Source organism: Choloepus didactylus, chromosome 23 (assembly GCF_015220235.1).
Source record: "Choloepus didactylus isolate mChoDid1 chromosome 23, mChoDid1.pri, whole genome shotgun sequence".
In the NCBI taxonomy this organism is placed as follows: domain Eukaryota; kingdom Metazoa; phylum Chordata; class Mammalia; order Pilosa; family Megalonychidae; genus Choloepus; species Choloepus didactylus.
The window spans coordinates 8673946-8698127 of record NC_051329.1 but is presented as its reverse complement, the minus strand read 5'-3'; the positions used below and the strand labels follow the sequence as shown (position 1 = coordinate 8698127).

At 36.2% G+C, this 24182-nt stretch overlaps 1 protein-coding gene across 3 annotated transcripts in view; it reads left to right on the top strand.

The window, feature by feature from the left end:
* Positions 1–24182, top strand: part of KNTC1 (kinetochore associated 1) — a 103456-nt gene that overhangs the window by 31910 nt on the left and 47364 nt on the right. For all 3 annotated transcript variants that reach the window (XM_037816713.1, XM_037816714.1, XM_037816715.1), the window contains 9 exons: positions 1188–1307; positions 1398–1541; positions 2079–2177; positions 2816–2919; positions 3064–3163; positions 3551–3685; positions 4203–4322; positions 5643–5715; positions 6350–6417. In XM_037816713.1, coding sequence (XP_037672641.1) covers positions 1188–1307; positions 1398–1541; positions 2079–2177; positions 2816–2919; positions 3064–3163; positions 3551–3685; positions 4203–4322; positions 5643–5715; positions 6350–6417 — 963 coding nt within the window. The remainder of the gene's footprint in view (positions 1–1187; positions 1308–1397; positions 1542–2078; positions 2178–2815; positions 2920–3063; positions 3164–3550; positions 3686–4202; positions 4323–5642; positions 5716–6349; positions 6418–24182) is intronic.

Below are 24182 nucleotides of genomic sequence, written 5' to 3'. Positions count from 1 at the left end.
AGAACTCCTTTGTAATGTGTTAAGATTGGATTTTAAAGGCTGGGTCATTCAGATCTACTTATTTGATTTAAGCTAGGAAACCACCCCTAGTTCTAGATGCGTTTCTTAGACATCCCAAAAGCCATTATGACTTCAATACCAAGTATTGTTCTTTTAAAGATTAAATAAAAAAAAATCTGGGACTTCCTGTCAGTCTGAGAAAACAGCAATGCTAGGCTAAGATCAAGAGTACTGATGTTATATTTGATGTTAATAAGCTGAATCTATTATTTGGTTTCTAAATTTCTTAAGTTCCTTTGCTTTATCCCTTTAGGTTTCTAAAAACTTGAAAGTATTTATTATAATGAAAAAAATGTACATTCTTGTATTTATGGGATGCCATGATTTAGATTATAAACTAATATATGAGATGTCTCAGTACAATCTCAACTTTGACATATTAAATATGTTACTACCACTGTAAAACAAAACCTTTTGTTCTGATCTTTAAAATCATGTGTGTTAGGAAATGGCGTTTGTTCCTTAAATTTTAGGACTTAAAAAGAAACAATAAATTTCCTTTTACTTGCTGATACAGCAGACTGTTATTAATTAATGCTTCTTCATCATACTCTTAAAAATTAAATGGAAATTTTTTCTTGTAGTTTCAAGCAGTTTATTCATATATCACTAGAGTGTGTCTTTCCACGTAAGAACTTTTTATCTTGTTATGAACACTTCTTTGTCTCTTTCTTCTTTTTGCCTTTTTTTAAATCAATATTGAGAATTCTGTTCCTTGTGTTTAACTTACGGAAACATTATAGCTTCATGTCTGGTCATGATGTATATAGACAGGTGGAACTTTGAGGTCTATCTAAATGATGATGTGTTTGTGTACTAAAGAATATAGGATTCTGAAAAAAATATGTACTAATATAGTTAGTTTTTCTATATATATATTTTTTCTTTTTAAGAAAGAAAATTTCTTTCAGATTTCTATCAGATTCTGACCTATGTTGATTTGTGTTAGTTAATTCTAGTTATAATTCCACAATATTTAAAGGCACGTTTGCCTTGCATTAAAGTTGCAGATTTCCTCCTATACATAATCATGGTCATTTCTTATTTTATATGAAATAATTCTGACTGTATATTTCCTGTTAACACTTTTATTTTGTATTCTTAACAATTTCTAACACTTGTTTTAGAAGGATTATCAAAACACAGAGGAAGTATGTCAGTTAAGGAGTTTGGTAAATAACTTGCACGAGTTAATCACGTTACATAGGAAATACAGCTGCAGATTGGCCCTTTCTGATTTTGAGAAGGTAAAAATCCTGATTCATTGGAATTATTTTGTTTATTGTATCCAGTTCTGGCCCGAGTTTGCACTTATGCAGTCTTTCTTTGGCATCCAGGAGAATACAACCACCATAGTGTTCAGAATGTTTGATAAAGTGTTGGCTCCAGAGCTTATTCCTTCCACCTTAGAGAAGTTTATAAGAGTTTACATGAGGGAGCATGACTTGCAAGAGGAGGAACTTCTCCTACTGTACATAGAGGTAACCGTTTCTTTAGATATAGTTTTATTTCTTGGATCTGTGCAGCATATTGTTGTATTAGCTGTTTAACTCTCTAAGGTATGTCATGCTTTACCAGTTGAGACTTATGCAGCATATGTATTGGTTAAGAATGTGAGAATTATACTGCTAATTGACTACTAATTTGACCTTTAAAAGCCTCGTTTATAGAATGGGGATAATATTTGTGCTTTCTCCATTGGATTATTATGAGACAATAGGAGTATGAGCTCAATAAATATTAGCAGTTATTTTTTGTAAACATTAATAAACTGCAGCATCTTACAAATTCTTCAAGGATGTTTCCTTCTTAAGTTTTCTGAACCATACAAGACTGAAAGCTCAAGTTTTGGCAATTCTGTGTTTTTTGACCATTGTTCAACCTTCCTGACTAATTAGACTTTTGTTTTTTTTTACACATCCTTACAGGCTGTTTATCTACCTTTGTATATGTGTGCATTTGCCCTTTTGCTTTTCAGAGTTAATTTTTTTTAAATATGTATGTTTATCCCTTTTTAGGATTTATTGAAGAGATGTAGCTCAAAGTCCACATCACTGTTTGAGACAGCATGGGAAGCCAAAGCCATGGCAGTAATAGGGTGTTTATCTGACACAGATGTAAGTAAATAGTGACCATTGGGTTTCCTTTTGAGCTTTGAATGTTTTCTTAAAGCTCTTTTTCTGATCGCAAAAGCAGCATATATTTGTTGAGAATTTGTGTAGTATGAAAAAGGAACAAGAAGAATATAAAAACCATCCATAGGGGAAAATAGCAAAAACCATCCATAATTCTATTTTCTTTAATTATGAAAACTAAAAATGAAACTTCTCCCATTGTCTAACCCCCAGAACCACATGGAAAGTTGGATCCATATATCTCCAGGCTTTGCTATGGTTGCACAAACATGGAAACTTTTAAAATATCTTACACCTTTATTTTGACTTCACGTCATTATTAGTCACCCTTATAACATATGAATAAAATTACAAACAATATTATAAACAGACTATAGAAAGTATAAAAGCAAGCTACATGACTTAGCTTTTAGCAGTGAAAATACTTTTCTTATTTTTTTAAATAATAAAATTTTTCTTTGTAAGTAAAAATTAGAAGAAATACATGCCTTTGTAGCCAAAACATGAAATATATTCAAAGTATCATACTGTAGATGCAAGATCTCTGCTGTAGGTTACCATTACTTTACACGAAATGCAAAGCCGGGGGCACTATTCATTGTCAAAATATATCTTTGCAGCTCATATTTGATGCTGTGCTTAAGATAATGTATGCAGCAGTGGTCCCTTGGAGTGCAGCTGTGGAGCAGCTGGTGAAGCAGCACTTAGAGATGGACCATCCCAAGTAAGATTAGAGTCTAGCAAATAATTATTTTTTGTGTTGGATAAACCTCATGTTTTGAGTTGACATTCACTTATGGTTTTGTATCATTTACCTTGTTCCATAAAAAAGGCAATCTGTGGTTGATATCAATAAATTTATTTTTAGAGTAAAGCTGTTACAGGAAAGTTACAAACTGATGGAGATGAAAAAGCTTTTACGAGGCTATGGAATAAGGGAGGTGAATCTCTTGAACAAGGAAATAATGGTAAGTACAATAAAGGAAGAATCTTTTTTTCCCCTTCATTTCATTCCTAGAGCAGTATGGGAAATTTAATGAGGATTTTATATTCAAAAAGATTAATAGAGCAAGATTCGCCCGTACTTTTCTTTTGTTAGATAGTATGTTAGTAGGGCATTCAGTTTTCGTTAGAGCAGTAAGGACCACAAGTAGTAAATTGCGAAGCTAAAGGGGAAAGAAAACCGAACTGCTGTAAAATTCAGAGTATAAATCATGGTTTAATATTTCATGTAGTTTGCTTTCTTATGGAATTATTTTAGTTTGATAGCTACTTTGCCCTTATGAGCAAATAGTTTCTGGGTTCTCTGTAAGATCGCATAGCTTAAAAAAAATTATATTTTATCTCTGTTTCAGAGGGTGGTCAGATACATTCTCAAACAGGATGTCCCATCTTCATTAGAAGATGCTTTAAAGGTGGCACAGGCATATATGTTGGCTGATGACGAAATCTACAGTCTAAGGATTATTGACCTGATTGACAGAGAACAGGTATGTAGGGTTTGTATTCAGCCAAATCCTGAAAAATTCAAGACAATCAAATTATCCAAACGTGTACAAAATAAAGTAGTACCAAGATGAAACATTGAATATTAGATTTGCTAATTTTTTCACATCCATGAGTTCCTTAAAAGTATTTCATGAATAATTAGTGGGGGTTTCATATTCTTTGGTAGTTAACAGAACACACACACGTTTTATATATGCTGTGTGATGTTTGATCCCAGACAAGGGTGTTGGTTTTTCTTTTTTGTATTTTTAAGTGTGTTTATTTTATATAATCCTTTAACCATAGGCACACCCAAGAATTAAGCTACTCTTCTGTACTTAGGGTTGTATTTTGATTTTAATTTATTATAATCAAAAACAGAATTTTCAGATTTTTAAAAAATTGGGACTATAGTCTTTCAAACTGGTATCTTTTCATCTTGAAATAGAAAAAAAGTAAGTCTAACCTTTCCTTTGCCTGGATCAGCTGTTTTTTCTTCCTTTCAAACACTGTTTATAGGGTGAAGAATGCCTCCTTCTGCTGAGGTCTTTGCCTCCTGCTGAAGCTGAGAAAACTGCGGAAAGAGTGATCATATGGGCACGACTGGCGTTACAGGAAGAACCAGATAATTCTAAAGAGGTGTGATTTTAACCAAAGAAAATGTAAATATAAGTAAATCCAATTTTTATGGATATTGATTCATGACATAGAACAGAAGAGACTTACAGATATGAAGATCTACCTTTCCCACTGCTGGAGTGACCTATATAAAAATTCCTATGTAAATTCACTACTTGGGGGAAAAAACACATGAAATTTTGCTGCTTCAGAGTGGTGGCTTGACCCCACATGGAGTAATCTGGGATCTGCCATTTAGAGAGGTTGACCCACATAACTTGCATATAAAGGGTTTTCCAAGAGCAGCCTGCAAATACTAATAACGCTTTTAGTTGTGTAGGGCATAGTCATTACCATCAAATAATAATGTCAGCCACAGAAGCAGTGTAAATCTAAATAAGTCTTAGAACATCAAAGCTTAGAAACATACTCAAGAAAGCCAGTTCACTTCTTTAGAGGTAATTTATCCAGGATAGTTGAGTTTTCTAAAAACCTTTAGGGATAGATATCTCCCAGTCTCTCTCAGCATTCCTGTTCAATTGTTTTTACTTTTAGTGAAATGAGGTTGTTTTCTTTGATGTCTAGTATTTATTATGTTCTTGTGCAGCAGGCATTGGAATAAATGCCTTAAATGAATTATCCATTCCATTGTCACAACAGTGACGTAGCAGGTCCTGCTGTTAGCTTCCTATAGTTGAGTCAGAAACTGAAATTTTAAGTTAAATGACTTGCCCAAGGTTATTAGAAAGTGGCGGTACCTCAACTCAAACTTTTTCTGATCCGTAATCTGTATTCTTAACTACTAGCTTGAATTGCATCCCAGAGTGAAAATATTTGTTGAGTACTAAGCATTTTACATTCACTCTGTCTTTTAATTAAAGTTTCTCCTTTATGTTTTTCTTCTCTTTTAAAAAAATTTTTTTTAGTCTTGAAGACAATGGACATTTCTGAGACCCTATCCCCTTGGCTAAACAAGTTCAGTCCTTTTTAACCTTTGCAGATAATTTTTCCAAATGTTTTTCAAATTGTACATAAAAAGTATGAAAAAAGAAATGCCTGTTAATCATGGTGTAGCTGAAAGGTTATTTGGGATATTTGCATATTCTATTGTATTTCTAAATTATGTATCAAAGAATGCATATTTGTGGTTTTCATGTTTGGCTTTTTTTCATTTATGATCCATTTTTCTACTGTCAGATTCCTTTTAACATGACCCTCATTTTTTTTTTTTTCAACTGTTTTTATTTATTTTTCTCATTCCATGGTTTTTATGTGTTTGTATGTGTATTACAGACATGGTCAATCAAGGAAGTGAAATTCATTTTATATTTTTCTTTTTAGGACAAGGCCTGGAGAATGTATGTAGCAAAGACATCAGTGGACATTCTTAAAATACTATGTGACATTCAGAAAGGTAATTTCTACCTGTTTCCTCATCTTCCTTTTGTTCTAATGTTCACCCTTTAAAAAGGGAGCATCTGCGATAGCTCTCATACATCCAAGGTTTTTCTGGCTCTGACTGTCTATTGATCCTTCTATTTTTTTTTTTCATGAAAAGCCTTCCTTGCCGTATTTTGATCAATAGTTCAAGAACAGAAGCATCTAAAAATCACCTTATCATTTGCTGATGTGCTTCAGTAAAATGTTAATGCTGGTCTGGATTTCCTTGGCACCTTGCATGGCTTGTCCATTTTCCTCACTTAACAGTTGGTTATGACAGAGAATAAAAACCCTTTTAAACATGAATTTAAATAAAACAAATAAGAAAGTAACTCTTCTGGGGAAGAGAAGAGCTACAATTTATTTCAGAATAATTGTCATTTCTCCTTTAACGTATCAACTTCTACCTTCAGAAGCAATAACTTGATTTCTATTTTTTCCTTAATTAGATTTATTTTTATACTTAAATTATCTTATATCAGTATATGAAATTAACTACTGAAGACTTGAGATAGGAGGTCCAAAACTAATTAATGTTTTAGCTTGTTCAGATTCTGATAACAGGAACTTGTTGTTCTGCTATAACTTTTTAAAAAATTCAATTACAGACAATCTGCAGAAGAAGGATGAATGTGAAGAAATCTTAAAACTGTTTAAAGCTGTTGCTAGCTTACAGGTAAAGATATTGAGCTATGTTGAAAGTTAATCCTTGATCAATCACTGTATTTGACAGGTGATCGACTCTTCCTTCTTAAAAGTTTCTATACTAGGCTTCAGGGACTTTAGATGTGCTATTTTTCTCTCTCTTTAAAACTGTATTTTACTTTGTGCTTTATTTGAACATGTTTTGGGTTTTACCAGACACGTTTTATTTAGCTATGATAATGAATAATGGCTAACAATAGCTGCCATTTACTGAGTCCTTAGTATGTGCTAAGCACCATTCCAAGGGCTTCACGTATATTATTTCATTTAATTGTCACATTAACCCTCTGCGGTAGATACTGTATAATTCTCCTTTTACAGTTGAGCAAACGGAGGCACAGACAGATTAAATAACTTACTGAAAATAATTTACTAGGCAGAAAGCTAGTGAATGGTACAGTCAGGATTAAAACCCAGGCAGACCCGGCATTGTGGGATGGAGAACGTCTTCTTAACCAAAAGCAGGATGTGAAAGGAGATGAAATAAGCTTCAGTGGCAGAGAGATTCCAAAAGGAGCCGAGAGGTCACTCTGGTGGGCACTCTTATGCATAATATAGACAACCGTTTTTAGGTTCTAATGAATTGGGATAGCTAGCAGTAAATACCTGAAACTATCAAACTACAATCCAGAACCCATGAATCTTGAAGATGATTGTATAAAATTGTAGCTTATGGGGGGCAACAATGTGGTTGGGAAAGCCATATGGACCACACTCCCCTTTGTCTAGTTTGTGGATGGATCAGTAGAAAAATGGGGGAAGGAAAAAAAGAAAACAAAACAAAAAAAGGCACCCAGTGTTCTTTTTTATTTTAATTGCTCTTTTTCACTTTCATTTTTATTATTATTATTTGTGTGTGTGTGGTAATGAAAATGTCAAAAATTAATTTTGGTGATGAATGCACAACTATATAATGGTACTGTAAACAATCGAATGTACGCTTTGTTTTGATGACTGCATGGTATGTGAATATATCTCAATAAAATGAATTTAAAAAAAAAAAAAAAAACCCAGGCAGAACATTACTTTTAGCCTAAGCTACACTTTCTCAAAGTATTGTAAAATACTGTAGGTGGTCTATAAACACTGGCCCAAAAAATTACTATCTACCAGCTATAGAATGTCTTAAATTGTTTCTATGTAGCTTCATTCTAGATAGTTAAATTTTTATTAAAATTAATTTCTCTTAATTTTTAATTAACTGTCCTAAAATTTTTGAAATTAATTTTATTTTGGCTGAAGGGGCTTTCTAATGTGAAAATGGTTAGTGAACAGAAGGGCTTTTGGAGTTAACCGACAACTATCATTAAAAAGAAAATTGGGTAAATTTAGGGATTTCTCCATGGAAACTTGAAATTAACACTGGAAGATACAACTTTCAGCTGTATTACCTCAAAGTATGTAAAGAAGAAATCATTTACCATAATTTATTAGCCCTGTGTTTCTCAAAATATGATCTGTGGAGTCCTGAGGGTCCCTGGAACCCTTTCAGTGAGTCCATGAGGTCAACACTATTTTCATAACAACACTAAGACATTCTTTGCTTTTTCCTTATCCATTTTCTCTTGTAAGTGGACAGTGGAGTTTGTCAAAGGCTTCATCGTTCTGAAGGATAATAGAGTGTATACTTTTTTTTTAATTAGAGAAGATGTAGATTTACAGAAAAGTCATGCATGAAATCAGAGTTCCTAGATACCCCCCTATTATTAGCATTGCATTAGTGTGGTGCATTTGTTACAATGGATGAAAGAGCATTTTTTTAATTGAACTATTAACTATAGTCCATGGTTTACATTAGGGTTCACTGTTTGTGTTTAACAGTCCTATGGGTTTTTGTTTGCTTAATTTTTATTCTAGTAACATGTATACAACCTAAAATTTTCCTTTTAATCACATTCAAATTTTATAATTTATTTCTGTTAATTACAGTCACAGTATTATGGTACCTTCACCACTATCCATTATCAAAACTCTTCTGCCACTCCAAACAGAAACTCTCTACCATTAACTGTTAACTCTCCATTCCCTAGCCCCTCCCAGGCCCCTGTATTTTCGCTTCTGGCTCTATGAATTTGTTTATTCTAATTATTTCATATATGTGAGATCATACAATATTTGTCCTTTTCTGTCTGACTTATTTTGCTAACCATGATGTCTTCAAGGTTCTTCCATGTTGCCACATATATCAGAACTTCATTCCTTTTTATGCCTGAATAATATCCTCTCGATGTATATACCACATACTGTTTATCCATTTGTCTGTCGGTGGACACTTGGGTTGCTTCCACCTTTTGGCACTGGTGAATGATGCCTCTATGAACATTGGTGTTCAAATATCTGTTCCCTTTCAGTTCTTTTGAGGAAATGGGGTTGCTGTGTAACAGGGTAATTCTGTATTTAACTTTCTGAGGAGCCACCAAACTGTTTTCCACAGTGGCCACACCATTTTACATTCCCACCAACAATGAATGAGTACTTCTATTTCTTCACCTCCTCTCCAATGCTTGTTATTTTCCACTTTTTAATAGTAGTCATTTAGTGGGTGTGAAATGACATCTTGTGGTTTTGATTTGCATTTTCTTAATGGCTAATGACATTGAACATCTTTTCGTGTGTTTTTTGACCATTTGTATACCTTCTTTGAAGAAATGTCTATTCAAGTCTTTTGTCCATTTTTTATTGTGTTGTTTCTTTTTGTTGTTGAGTTGGAGGATTTCTTTATATATTCTGGGTATTAAAACCTTATTGGATATATGGTTTCCAAATATTTTCTCCTATTCTGTAGTTTGTCTTTTTAATTTTGTGATGAAGTCCTTTGATGCCCAAATGTTTTTAATTTTGATGAAGTCCTATTTATCTATTTTTCCTTTTGTTATTTAAGTCTTTGATCCATTTTGGGTTAACTGTTATATGTGGTATGAGGTGTAGGTGTCCACCTTCATTATTTTGCATGTGGAGATCCAGTTTTCCCAGCACCATTTGTTGAAAAGACTCTTCTTTCCTGATTGAGTGGACTTGGCACCCTTGTCAAAAATCAGTTGGCTATAGATGTGAGGGTTTGTTTCTGAACTCTCAATTTGATTCCATTGGTATATATGTTTGTCCTTAATTACTGTACCTTGATAATAAGTTTTAAAATTGGAAAGTGTGAGTCCTCTAACTTTATTCTTCCTTTTTAAGATGTTTTTGGATGTTCAGGGCCTTTTACCCTTCCATATAAATTTGATGATTGACTTTTCCATTTCTGCAAAGGTTATTGGAATGTTGTTTGGCTTTATGTTGAATCTGTAAATTGCTTTGGATAAAATTGACATCTTAACAATATTTAGTCTTCCAGTCCATGAACAAAGAATATCCTTCCATTTATTTAGGTCTTTAATTTCTTTAAGCAATGTTTTGTCATTTTCCATGTATAAGTCCTTTACATCCTTGGTTAAATTTATTCCTGGATATTTGATTCTTTTATTTGCTATTGTAATCCTTTTCAGATTGTTCATTATTAGTGTATAGAAACAATACTGATTCTTGTGTGTTGATCTTGTACCACACCAATTTGCTGCATTTATTAGCCTTAGTAGCTTTGTTGTGGATTTCTCAGGATTTTCTGTATTTAGAGTCATGTCATCTGCAAATAGGGGAGGTTTTAATTCTTCCTTTCCAATCTTTTTTTGCCTTTTTCTGGCTATGGCTAGAACTTCCAGTATAATGTTGAATAACTGCAGTGACAGTGGGCATCCTTGTCTTGTTTCTGATCTTAGAGGGAAGGCTTTCAGTCTTTCACCACTGAGTATGATGTTAGCTGTGGGTTTTTCATATATGCCCTTTATCATGTTGAGGAAGTTTCCTTCTACTCTTAGTTTTCAAAGCGTTTTTATCGAGAAGGAGTACTGGATTTTATCAAATGCCTTTTCTCTATCAGTTGAGATGATCATGTGGCATTTTTCCTTTGTTCTCCTAATGTGGTATCTTATGTTAATTCATTTTCTTGTTATACTGCCCTTGCGTACCTGCTATAAATCCTGTTTGATCGTGGTGTATAATTCTTTCAATGTGCTGTTGGACACAATTGGCTAGTATTTTATTGAGGATTTTTGCATCTATATTCATAAGGGATATTGGTCTATAATGTTTTTTTCTTGTGGGATCTTTATCTGGTTTTGGCGTAAGGTTGATGTTGGCCTCTTCACTTTTTTGGAAGAGTTTGAGCAGGATTGGTGTTAATTCTTCCTGGAATTTTTGGTCATAGTCTTCAGTGAACCCATCTGGTCTTGGGCTTTTCTTTGTGGGAGGTTTTGGATTACTAATTCAGTCTCTTTACTTGTTAGTCTGATGAACTCTCCTATTTCTTTTTTGAGTCAGTGTAGGTAGTTTGTGTGTTTCTAAGAATTTGTCCATTTCATTTAGATAATCTAATGTGTTAGTGTATATTTGTTCAAAGTATCCTCTTATAATCCTTTTTATTTCTGTGGCATCAGTAGTAATGTTTCCCCTTTCATTTCTGATTTTAGTTAGTTGTGTCCTCTCTTTTTTTGTCAGTCTTGCTAAAGTTTTGTTGATTTTATTGATCTTTTTGAAAAATCAGCTTTTGGTTTTGTTCATTCTCCTCATTTCTTTTCCCCCTATTCTCTCTTTCATTTCTCTCTGCTCCAATCTTTGTTCGTTCCTTCTTTCTGCTTGCTTTGGGTTTAGTTTGTTGTTCTTTTACTGGATTCTCCAGTTGTGCTGTTACGTCTCTGATTTTAGATCTCTCTTCTTTTTTAAGGCAAGCATTTAGAGCTATGAATTTCCCTCTCTGCACTGCCTTTGCTGCATCCCATAAGTTTTGGTATATTGTGTTTTCATTTTCATTCTCCTCAAATATTTTCTGATTTCCCTTGTGATTTCTTCATTGACCCATTGGTTGTTTAAGGGTCTGCTGTTTAATTTCCACATATTTGTGAATTGTTCATTTCTTCCTCTGTTATTGATTTCTAGCTTTATTCTGTTGTGGTCAGAGAATATACATTGTATAATTTCAGCATTTTAAATATATTGAGATTTGTTTTGTGACCTAACGTGTTCTGTCCTGGAGAATGATCCACATGCACTCGAGAAATGTATATTCTGTTGTCGTTGGGTAAAGTTCTATCTATGTCTGTTAGGTCTAATTGGTTTAGAGTCTTGCATTTTTTTATTAATCTTCTGAGTAGGTGTTCTATCCTTTATTGAGAGTGGAATGTTAAAGTCTCCTTCTATTAACATAGAACCATCAATTTCTCCCTTCAAATCTGTCAGTATTTGCTTCATATATTTTGGGGCTCTGCTGTTAGGTACATATATATTTATAATTGTTACATCTTCTTGTTGAATTGTCTGTCCCCTTTATCAGTATATAATGACTGTCTTTGTCCCTCATAACTGTTTTTGACTTAAAGTCTATTTTATCTGATGTTTGTATAGATACTCCAGCTCTCTTTTGGTTACTACTTGCATGGTATAATAACACAAGTACATTGAATTTAAGATGGGTCTCTTATAAACAGCATGTAATTAGGTCCTGCTTTTTATCAATTCTGCCAATCTCTGCCTTTTCACTGCAGTGTTTAATCCATTTACATTTAAAGTAACTATTGATAATGCAGGACTTTCTTCTCCATTTTACTATTTGGTCTTTGTAGGTCTTTTACCCATTTTTGTCCTTCAATTCTTCCATTAATGCTTATTTTCATATTTACTTGATTTTTATGTAGTGTACTGTTTTTAGTCCCTTTTCATTTCCTTTTATATATATTTTTCAGCTATTTTCCTTGTGGTTTCCATGGTTTCCTTGTGGTTCAAATTTAACATCCTAAATCTATAACAATCACCATTTGATTTGAAACCAACTTAACTTCAATAGCCCACACAAACACTGTTCCTATACCTGTCCATCACCCCACCTTTTTGTTGTATTTGTTATAAATTATATTTTTATACATGGTACATCCAAAACCATAGGTTTATTATTACCTTTTATCCATTTGCATTTTAGGACCTGTAAGAAGTAAAAATTTGGGTTACATACCAATAAATACAAGAAAGTATTACTGACATTTATAATTACCCATTTGGTTACTTTTACTGGAGGTCTTTATTTTTAATGTGACTTTGATCCCCTATCTAATGTCCTTACTTTTCAGTTGGAGAACTCCCCTTTAGCATTGATTTTAGGGCAAATCTAGTGGTGACAAACTCTTGGTTTTTGTTTATCTGAGAATGTCTTATTCTCTCCCTCATTTTTGAAAGACAGTCTCACTGTGTATAAAATTCTTAGTTGACAGTTGTTTGCTTTCAGATCTTTAAATATTTCATCCCACTGCCTTCTTACCTCCCTGTTTTCTGATGAGAAATTAGTACTCAATCTGATCATGGATCCCTTGTATGTAACACTTTGCTTTTTCTCTTGCAGCTTTCAGAACTCTCTCCTTGTCCTTGGCATGCAACAGTTTGACTACTATGGTTCTCTTTGAGTTTATCCTGTTTAGGGTTTGTTGGGCTTCTTGAATGTGTATATTCATGTCTTTAGTTAAATTTGAGAAATTTTCTCCCATTACTTCTGTGAATATTCGTTCTGACTGTTTCTTTTTCTTCTCTTTTTGGGACTCCCATAATGTGTATATTGGTATACTTGATAGAGCCCCACAGGTCTCTTAGGATCTGTTTACTCCTTTTCATTCTTTTTTTCTTTCTGGTCCTCAGCCTGAATCATTTCAATTGTCTTATCTTTGAGTTCATTGATTCTTTCTTCTGCCAGCTCCAATCTGCTGTTGAAACCCCACAGGGAATTTTTCATTTCAGTTATTGTGGTCTTCAACTCCAGTATTTCTGTTTGGTTCCTTTTTGGAATTTCTGTCTCTTTATTGAGATTCTCATATGCTAATATCCTTTAGTTCCTTCTCCATGTTTTCCTTTATGTCCTTGAACATACTAAGAACCTTTTTTTTTTTTTTTTAAGCTTTTGTCTAGTATGTCCAAAGTTTGTGCTTTGTTGATAATTTCTGGATTTTTATCTTGTTTCTTGAGATGGGCCATGCTTTCTTATTTCTTTGTCTTATACTCTTTTGTTGCACTATACATTTTTTTTTTTTTTTTTTAATCATCATTTTATTGAGATATATTCACATACCACGCAGTCATACAAAACAAATTGTACTTTCGATTGTTTACAGTACCATTACATAGTTGTACATTCATCACCTAAATCAATCCCTGACACCTTCATTAGCACACACACAAAAATAACAAGAATAATAATTGGAGTGAAAAAGAGCAATTGAAGTAAAAAAGAACACTGGGTACCTTTGTCTGTTTGTTTCCTTCCCCTACTTTTCTACACATCCATCCATAAACTAGACAAAGTGGTGTTTGGTCCTTATGGCTTTCCCAATCCCATTGTCACCCCTCATAAGCTACATTTTTATACAACTGTCTTCGAGATTCATGGGTTCTGGGTTGTAGTTTGATAGTTTCAGGTATCCACCACCAGCTACCCCAATTCTTTAGAACCTAAAAAGGGTTGTCTAAAGTGTGTATAAGAGTGCCCACCAGAGTGACCTCTCGGCTCCTTTTGGAATCTCTCTGCCACTGAAGCTTATTTCATTTCCTTTCACATCCCCCTTTTGGTCAAGAAGATGTTCTCCGTCCCACGGTGCCAGGTCTACATTCCTCCCTGGGAGTCATATTCCACGTTGCCAGGGAGATTCACTTCCCTGGGTGTCTGATCCCACGTAGGGGGGGAGGGCAGTGATTTCACCTTTCAAGTTGGCTTAGCCAGAGAGAGAGGGCCACATCTGAGCAACAAAGAGGCATTCAGGAGGAGACTCTTAGGCACAAATACAGGGAGGCCTAGCCTCTCCTTTGCAGCAACCGTCTTCCCAAGGGTAAAACTTATGGTAGAGGGCTCAACCCATCAAACCATCAGTCCCCTATGTCTGTGGTCATGTTAGCAACCATGGAGGTGGGGTAGGCGAATACCCCTGCATTCTCCACAGGCTCCTCAAGGGGGCACTACATCTTTTTTTTTTTTTTTTTTTTTTCCCCTTGTTTGTCTTTTTTTTTTTTTTTTTTTTTTTTTTTTTTTTTTTAACTTTCCCTTCTTTTTTCAAATCACCTGTATGAAAAAAAAAGTTAAAAAGAAAACAAACATACAATAAAAGAGCATTTCAAAGAGACCATAGCAAGGGAGTAAGAAAAAGACAACTAACCTAAGATAACTGCTTAACTTCCAACATGTTCCTACTTTACCCCAAGAAAGTTACATAATATAGCAACATTTCAGTGAACTTGTTCCTACTACAACCATCAGAAATTAACAGACCATAGTCATTTCTGGGCATCCCCAGAACGTTAAATAGCTTATCTGTTCTTCCTGGATTATTGTTCCCCCTTCCTTAATTGCTCTCTACTGCTAGTTCCCCTACATTCTACATTATAAACCATTTGTTTTACATTTTTCAAAGTTCACATTAGTGGTAGCATATAATATTTCTCTTTTTGTGCCTGGCTTATTTCGCTCAGCATTATGTCTTCAAGGTTCATCCATGTTGTCATATGTTTCACGAGATCGTTCCTTCTTACTGCCGCGTAGTATTCCATCGTGTGTATATACCACATTTTATTTATCCACTCATCTGTTGAAGGACATTTGGGTTGTTTCCATCTCTTGGCAATTGTGAATAATGCTGCTATGAACATTGGCGTGCAGATATCTGTTCGTGTCACTGCTTTCCGATCTTCCGGGTATATACCGAGGAGTGCAATCGCTGGATCGAATGGTAGCTCTATATCTAGTTTTCTAAGGAAGTGCCAGACTGACTTCCAGAGTGGCTGAACCATTATACAGTCCCACCAACAATGGATAAGAGTTCCAATTTCTCCACATCCCCTCCAGCATTTGTAGTTTCCTGTTTGTTTAATGGCAGCCATTCTAACCGGTGTTAGATGGTATCTCATTGTGGTCTTAATTTGCATCTCTCTAATAGCTAGTGAAGCTGAACATTTTTTCATGTGTTTCTTGGTCATTTGTATTTCCTCTTCAGAGAACTGTCTTTTCATATCTTTTGCCCATTTTATAATTGGGCTGTCTGTACTATTGTCATTGAGTTGTAGGATTTCTTTGTATATGCAAGATATCAGTCTTTTGTCAGATACATGGTTTCCAAAAATTTTTTCCCATTGAGTTGGCTGCCTCTTTACCTTTTTGAGAAATTCCTTTGAGGTGCAGAAACTTCTAAGCTTGAGGAGTTCCCATTTATCTATTTTCTCTTTTGTTGCTTGTGCTTTGGGTGTAAAGTCTAGGAAGTGGCCTCCTAATACAAGGTCTTGAAGATGTTTTCCTACATTATCTTCTAGGAGTTTTATGGTACTTTCTTTTATATTGAGATCTTTGGTCCATTTTGAGTTAATTTTTGTGTAGGGGGTGAGGTAGGGGTCCTCTTTCATTCTTTTGGATATGGATATCCAACTCTCCCAGCCCCATTTGTTGAAAAGACCATTATGGCTCAGTTCGGTGACTTTGGGGGCCTTATCAAAGATCAGTCGGCCATAGATCTGAGGGTCTATCTCTGAATTCTCAATTCGATTCCATTGATCTATATGTCTATCTTTGTGCCAGTACCATGCTGTCTTGGCAACTGTGGCTTTATAATAAGCTTCAAAGTCAGGGAGTGTAAGTCCTCCCACTTCGTTTTTCTTTTTTAGAGTGTCTTTAGCAATTCGAGGCATCTTCCCTTTCCAAATGAATTTGATAACTAGCTTTTCCAAGTCTGCAAAGTAGGTTGTTGGAATTTTGATTGGGATTGCATTGAATCTGTAGATGAGTTTGGGTTGAATTGACATCTTAATGACATTTAGCCTTCCTATCCATGAACATGGAATATTTTTCCATCTTTTAAGGTCCCCTTCTATTTCTTTTAGTAGAGTTATGTAGTTTTCTTTGTATAGGTCTTTTACATCTTTGGTTAAGTTGATTCCTAGGTACTTGATTTTTTTAGTTGCTATTGAAAATGGTATCTTTTTCTTGAGTGTCTCTTCAGTTTGTTCATTTCTAGCATATAGAAACATTACTGACTTATGTGCATTAATCTTGTATCCCGCTACTTTGCTAAATTTGTTTATTAGCTCTAGTAGGTGTATCGTTGATTTCTCAGGGTTTTCTAGATATAAGATCATATCATCTGCAAACAATGACAGTTTTACTTCTTCTTTTCCAATTTGGATGCCTTTTATTTCTTTGTCTTGCCGGATTGCCCTGGCTAGCACTTCCAGCACAATGTTGAATAACAGTGGTGACAGCGGGCATCCTTGTCTTGTTCCTGATCTTAGAGGGAAGGCTTTCAGTCTCTCACCATTGAGTACTATGCTGGCTGTGGGTTTTTCATATATGCTCTTTATCATGTTGAGGAAGTTTCCTTCAATTCCTACCTTTTGAAGTGTTTTTATCAAAAAGGGATGTTGGATTTTGTCAAATGCTTTTTCAGCATCTATTGAGATGATCAATTGATTTTTCCCTTTCGAGTTTTTAATGTGTTGTAATACATTGATTGTTTTTCTGATGTTGAACCATCCTTGCATGCCTGGAATGAACCCCACTTGGTCATGGTGTATGATTTTTTTAATGTGTCTTTGGATTCGATTTGCAAGTATTTTGTTGAGGATTTTTGCATCTATATTCATTAGGGAGATTGGCCGGTAGTTTTCCTTTTTTGTAGCATCTTTGCCTGGTTTTGGTATTAGATTGATGTTAGCTTCATAAAATGAGTTAGGTAGTGTTCCATTTTTTTCAATGTTTTGAAAGAGTTTGAGTAAGATTGGTGTCAGTTCTTTCTGGAAAGTTTGGTAGAATTCCCCTGTGAAGCCATCTGGCCCTGGGCATTTATTTGTGGGAAGATTTTTGATGACTGATTGGATCTCTTTGCTTGTGATGGGTTGGTTGAGGTCTTCTATTTCTTCTCTGGTCAGTCTAGGTTGTTCATATGTTTCCAGGAAATTGTCCATTTCTTCTACATTATCCAGTTTGTTGCCATACAGTTGTTCATAATATCCTCTTATAATTTTTTTAATTTCTTCAGGATCTGCAGTTATGTCACCTTTTTCATTCATTATTTTGTTTATATGGGTCTTCTCTCTTTTTGATTTTGTCAGTCTAGCTAGGGGCTTGTCAATCTTGTTGATCTTCTCAAAGAACCAACTTTTGGTGATATTTATCCTTTCTATTGTTTTTTTGTTCTCTATGTCATTTATTTCTGCTTTAATCCTTGTTATTTCTTTTCTTCTACTTGGTTTAGGATTGGTTTGCTGTTCATTTTCTAGCTTCTTCAGTTGATCCATTAGTTCTTTGATTTTGGCTCTTTCTTCCTTTTTAATATATGCGTTTAGTGCTATAAATTTCCCCCTTAGCACTGCTTTTGCGGCATCCCATAGGTTTTGGTATGTTGTGTTCTCATTTTCATTCGTCTCTATATATTTAGCAATTTCTCTTGCTATTTCTTCTTTAACCCACTGATTGTTTAGGAGTGTGTTGTTTAACCTCCAGGTATTTGTGAATTTTCTAAGTCTCTGATGGTTATTGACTTCTAATTGTATTCCATTGTGGTCAGAGAATGTGCTTTGAATAATTTCAATCTTTTTAAATTTATTGAGGCTTGTTTTATGTCCCAGCATATGATCTATTCTGGAGAAAGTTCCGTGAGCACTAGAAAAGTATGTGTATCCTGGTGATTTGGGATGTAATGTCCTGTAGATGTCTGTTAAATCTAATTCATTTATCAGATTGTTTAGGTTTTCAATTTCCTTATTGGTCTTCTGTCTGGTTGATCTATCTATAGGAGAGAGTGATGTGTTGAAGTCTCCCACAATTATTGTGGAAACATCAATTGCTTCCTTTAGTTTTGCCAATGTTTCTCTCATGTATTTTGTGGCACCTTGATTGGGTGCATAGACATTTACGATTGTTATTTCTTCTTGCTGAATTGCCCCTTTTATTAGTATGTAGTGGCCTTCTTTGTCTCTCAAAACATCCCTGCATTTGAAGTCTATTTTATCTGAGATTAATATTGCTACACCTGCTTTCTTTTGGCTGTAGCTTGCATGAAATATTTTTTTCCATCCTTTCACTTTCAATTTCTTTGTGTCCCTGTGTCTAAGATGAGTCTCTTGTATGCAACATATTGATGGTTCATTTTTTTTGATCCATTCTGCGAATCTATATCTTTTAATTGGGGAGTTTAATCCATTTACATGCAACGTTAAAACCGTGAAGGCATTTCTTGAATCGGCCATCTTATCCTTTGGATTATGTTTGCCATATTTTTCCCTCTCTCTATTAATATCCTTTATTGTACCCATACCGAATCTCTTTAGTACTGAACCTTTCTCCAAGTCTCTCTGTCCTGTCTTTGTTTCTCTGTCTGTAGGGCTCCCTTTAGTATCTCCAGTAGGGCAGGTCTCTTGTTAGCAAATTCTCTCAGCATTTCTTTGTCTGTGAAAAATTTAAGCTCTCCCTCAAATTTGAAGGAGAGCTTTGCTGGATAAAGTATTCTTGGCTGGAAATTCCTCTCTCTCAGAATTTTAAATATATCGTGCCATTGCCTTCTCGCCTCCATGGTGGCTGCTGAGTAGTCACTACTTAGTCTTATGCTGTTTCCTTTGTATGTGGTGAATTGCTTTTCTCTTGCTGCTTTCAGAACTTGCTCCTTCTCTTCTATGTTTGACAGTGTGATCAGTATATGTCTCGGAGTGGGTTTTTTTGGATTTATTCTATTTGGAGTTCGCTGAGCATTTATGATTTGTGTATTTATGTTGTTTAGAAGATTTGGGAAGTTTTCCCCAACAATTTCTTTGAATACTCTTCCTAGACCTTTACCCTTTTCTTCCCCTTCTGGGACACCAATGAGTCTTATATTCGGACGTTTCATATTATCTATCATATCCCTGAGGTCCATTTCGAGTTTTTCAATTTTTTTCCCCATTCTTTCTTTTATGCTTTCATTTTCCATTCTGTCATCTTCCAGGTCACTGATTCGTTGTTCAACTTCCTCTAGTCTTGTACTATGAGTGTCCAGAATCTTTTTAATTTGGTCAACAGTTTCTTTAATTTCCATAAGATCATCCATTTTTTTATTTAGTCTTGCAATGTCTTCTTTATGCTCTTCTAGGGTCTTCTTGATTTCCTTCATATCCCGTACTAGGGTCTCATTGTTCATCTTTAGTTCTTTGAGTAGCTGCTCTAGGTGTGTCTCTTCTGGTCTTTTGATTTGGGTGCTTGGGCTTGGGTTATCCATATCGTCTGGTTTTTTCATATGCTTTATAATTTTCTGTTGTTTTTGGCCTCGTGGCATTTGCTGTCCTTGATAGGGTTCTTTTAGGGTTTGTAGACCAGTTGAAGTCCTTATCTCTAATTTATCAGATCTACAGCTTCGTGGAGTACACTTTCTCTAACTAACCAGCAGGTGGCGTCCACGAGCCACCTGTTCTCCACAAGCCAGATCTCCCCTGCTTAGCCTTTTTGGTGAGTGGGGGAGTGAGTCTTGTGGGGCCCAATTGGTGTCCCAAGCTTGCGTGTGTAGTTGGTGTTGCCTGCCCTGTATGTGGGGCGTGTTTCTGGGCAGTCGGGGAGGGGGGGTGGCCCTAACAATCAAATCTCCCTGATGATCCTAGAGTTTTAAAGCTACTGCAATAGTCTAATCCTTCAGTTCAGTCCTGCCACAGTTTGTCTCTGCCACTGACCCACAAGTCTTTGGTATTGGCGTATGGCTCCTGAGACTTGCAAGTGGGCCCCTCTTCCAGGCTGTGCACCCCGGGTCCTCTGTTGAGGGATGACTGTGCTATGTCACAGGTGAGTGCCGTCCCCCCAGGGCAGTTCTGGGCTGCTGGGCTGTGTTGGGAGGCTCCCAGTCTGCTCAAATGATGGCTGAATGGGGCTCTGTTAATTCACACTGCTCCCCCCTTCCCAGCTCTGGGACATTCAGCTGAGGTTGCAGGGAAAGGCTAATGTCCACGCCCAGTTTTGTGGTGTGTGCCTGTTATTTGAAGCACTTCCGTCACACTGGGTTGTCTGGGGCAGCTCTGGGCTATGGGGCTGGCGATGGGCAGGAGTGTTTCCTGTCCACCAGGATGGTGGCTGTGAGCGGACACCCCCCTTTTCTTGGGAAGTTGTGTTGTTTAGTGAATTTTCTCAGCCACTGGATTATTGCCTTTTGTCTCAGAGCTCTCTTAGTTCTGCTCTTGACTTGACGTGCCCAAATTTCAATTCTTTGAAGCTTTCTGTATTGAGCTTCTTAGAGTAATTGTTTTAGAAAAAGCAAAAAGGATTTAAAAAAAAAAAAAAAAAAAAAAAACCCTCCTCAGAGATCTAATGGGTTATTGAAATGCTAATAGACAAAGCAACCGGGGCCATTAAGGAAAGGTGCCCTGGGCAGAGAGATCAGCCTTGCTTCGGGATTTGCATATGCGCCTCAAGGCCTGATCTCCGCCCTTCCCCTTTCTGTGTTCACCAGAACTCCAAAAATCCTCTGCTTTTACTTTGGAGCTTCTCGTGTTGTTTTCCTTCTATGCCCGTCTCCTCTCTGCTGGGCTGGCTGCTCTCAGAGTCTCTGGTGTCTGGCCTCAGTCTATCTATGGTTGGAGTTTGAATCAGTAGAATGAGTTTCCGATGAGAGCAGCCACTGCAATTCTCCCTTCTCCTTCCTGGAGCTGACAGCCCCTCCTCCCCCGGGACTGAGCCTGGCAGGGAGGGGCGCGGGTCCCCTGGCCGCAAAAACTTACAGATTTCGCTGATCTCAGCAGTTCCACGTTTTCATGAGTGTTGTATGAAGTATGCCCAAAGACAGATTGCTCTGTGGTGTCCAGTCCACGCAGTTCCTGGCTTTTTACCTACTTTCCTGGAGGAGTAACTAAAACATACAGCTCACCAGTCTGCCATCTTGCCCCGCCTGCCCATGGATCCAGAGTGATCCTTTTAATATTTGTTAGATCATCTTACTCCTCTGCGTGAATCTTCCAGTGGCCCTTCATTTCAGAGGAAGAGTCCGCACTATACATTTTAATATTTTTTTATTAAATTCAGTTTTATTGAAACACATTCACACACCATACAATCATCCATGATATACAATCCACTGTCCACAGTATGAAAACATAGTTATGCGTTCATCACCACAATCTATCTCTGAACATTTTCCTTACATCAGAAAGAACCAGAACAAGAATAAAAAATAAAAGTGAAAAAAGAACACACAAATCATCCCCCCATCCCACCCCATTTGTCCTTTAGTTTTTATCCCCATTCCTCCACTCATCCATACACTAGATAAAGGGGGTGTGATCCACAAGGTCTTCACAATCACGCTGTCACCCCTTGTAATCTACATTATTATATAATTGTCTTCAGGAGTGCAGACTGCTGGGTTGGAGTTTGATAGTTTCAGGTATTTACTTCTAGCTATTCCAATACATTAAAGCCTAAGAGGTGTTATCTATATAGTGCATAAGAATGTCTACCAGAATGACCTCTCGACTCCATTTGGAATCTCTCAGCCACTGAAACTATTTCGTCTCATTTTGCATCCCCCTTTTGGTCAAGAAGATACTCTCAGTCCCACGATGCCGGGTCCACATTCATGCCTGGGAGTCATACTCTGCTTTGCCGGAGAGATTTACACCCCTGGGAGTCGGGTCCCACGTAGGGGGGAGGGCAGCGAGTTCACCTGTCGAGATGGCTCAGTTAGGGAGAGAGAGGGCCACATCTGAGCAACAAAGAGGTACTCAGGGGGAGACTCTTAGGCACCATTACATACAACTTTAGACTCTCCTTTGTGGTAATGAGCTTCATAAGGGCAAGTCCCTTGCTCGAGGGCTCAGCACATCAAACCGCCAGTCCCAATGTTTGTGACAACATCAACACCAGTCCAGGTGAGGATGTCCAACACATCCGCACCTTCCCCCAGATCCTCGGGGCTGGGGAAGGGGAGGCTGTAAATATGTTTTTTATTATCTGCCCAAATTACTCTAGGATGTGTCACTATTTCACTCCAGCCTATACTAACCTAACGTATCTCACTTCCTATTCAAAGTTCCATGCAATTGTGGTGTTTGAACAAATCGACTGTAGAGTTGTACCGTTTAGAAAATTTAGATCCTGTACCAAATAGATATCTATTCCCTTGGTCTCATATGAAAGTTGAAGTTTTAAAACACAATCAGTTTCAACCTTTATCTTTTGGCCTGGCTTGCCCTGGTCTTAACCAGACCTGCTTCATTCATATCACTAATTGAAGTCTGGGCTCTTTTTCACCTTTTTTTTTTTTGACAGTGGCTGTATGCACTAATACTGACATTCATATCTGCCGAGCTCTAGGTCTGAGTTTCAGATGTCTCAGAAATATGCATTGTTCCGGAGACCAATCAGGTTATACGCTAGGGGATCACCATCTCAAAGTTTAGAGATAGGCCTTACAATTCAGGGATAGAGTTAACTGCTGTAAGAGCTTACAATCTAGGGACTATTACAATTATTGTGTCCACGTTAGGCTATGTTCTAAGATTCAATTATGAGTTTACACATTGTAGTTAGTCCATATTGGTGAGGCATCATCCCTCTCACCATGTTTTCTCCAACACTTTTACTCCTATATATATATTTTCCTACAATTTTATAGAGTTATATTCACATACCATACATTTATCCACAGTGTACAATCAGTTGTTCATGGTATCATTATAAAGTTGTACATTTATTACCACAATCAGCACTTGAACATACTGATTACTACAAGAAAAATTGTTTTTTTTTTTTTTAAGCAATAAGAAAAAATGATAAAAAGAAAAATAACATGTCATACAATACAATATACTACTAAGGACAGTAAATAACACCACTACCAAGAATCCCATGTTACTCCCCTATATCCCCCTCTCGTATACATTTAGCATTGGCATATTGCCTTTGTTACATTTAATGGAGGTATATTACAATGTTACTGTTGACCATAGACTCCAGTTTGCTTTGATTGTTTTTTCCTGAATACCATCCCTTTTTCAAATTTCTACATGGTTGACATTCATTTGCTTTCCCACATGCAAAAACATTTTTATATTTGTATATTTAGTAACAGTCATTGGCCACTCCAGTTTTTGCCACGTTATACAGTCCCAGTCTTTATCATCTATCTTTACCTCTGGTGTCATACATTCTCCTTTCCCACCTCTTTCAGCTTTACTCACAGACATCTTTGTTCAGTGTACTTACAATACCGTGCTACCATCACACAGTATTATGCTATCTATTTCTGGATCTATGCAATCAATCCTAAACATTCTGTAGTCCTTCAGCATCAAATGGCTGATCTCTGCCCTCTTTCTATCTCCTGGTCGCCTGTGTTGTCAGCTTTTAACTCCCAAAGTTTGTTCATTAATGTCTGTTCATATTAGTGAGACCATACAGAATCTGTCCTTTTGTTTCTGGATAACTTCACTCAACATAATGTCCTCAAGGTTCATCCACATTATTACATGATCCATGTCTTTGTTCTGTCTTACAGCTGCATAATATTCCATCATGTGTATATACCACAGTTTGTTTATCCACTTGTCCTTTGACGGACATTTGGGCTGTTTCCATCTCTTGGCAATTGTGAATAATGCTGCAATAAACATTGGTTTACAAATGTCTGTTTGTGTCTTAAGTTTCAGTTCCTCTGAGTATATACCCAGCAATGGAAT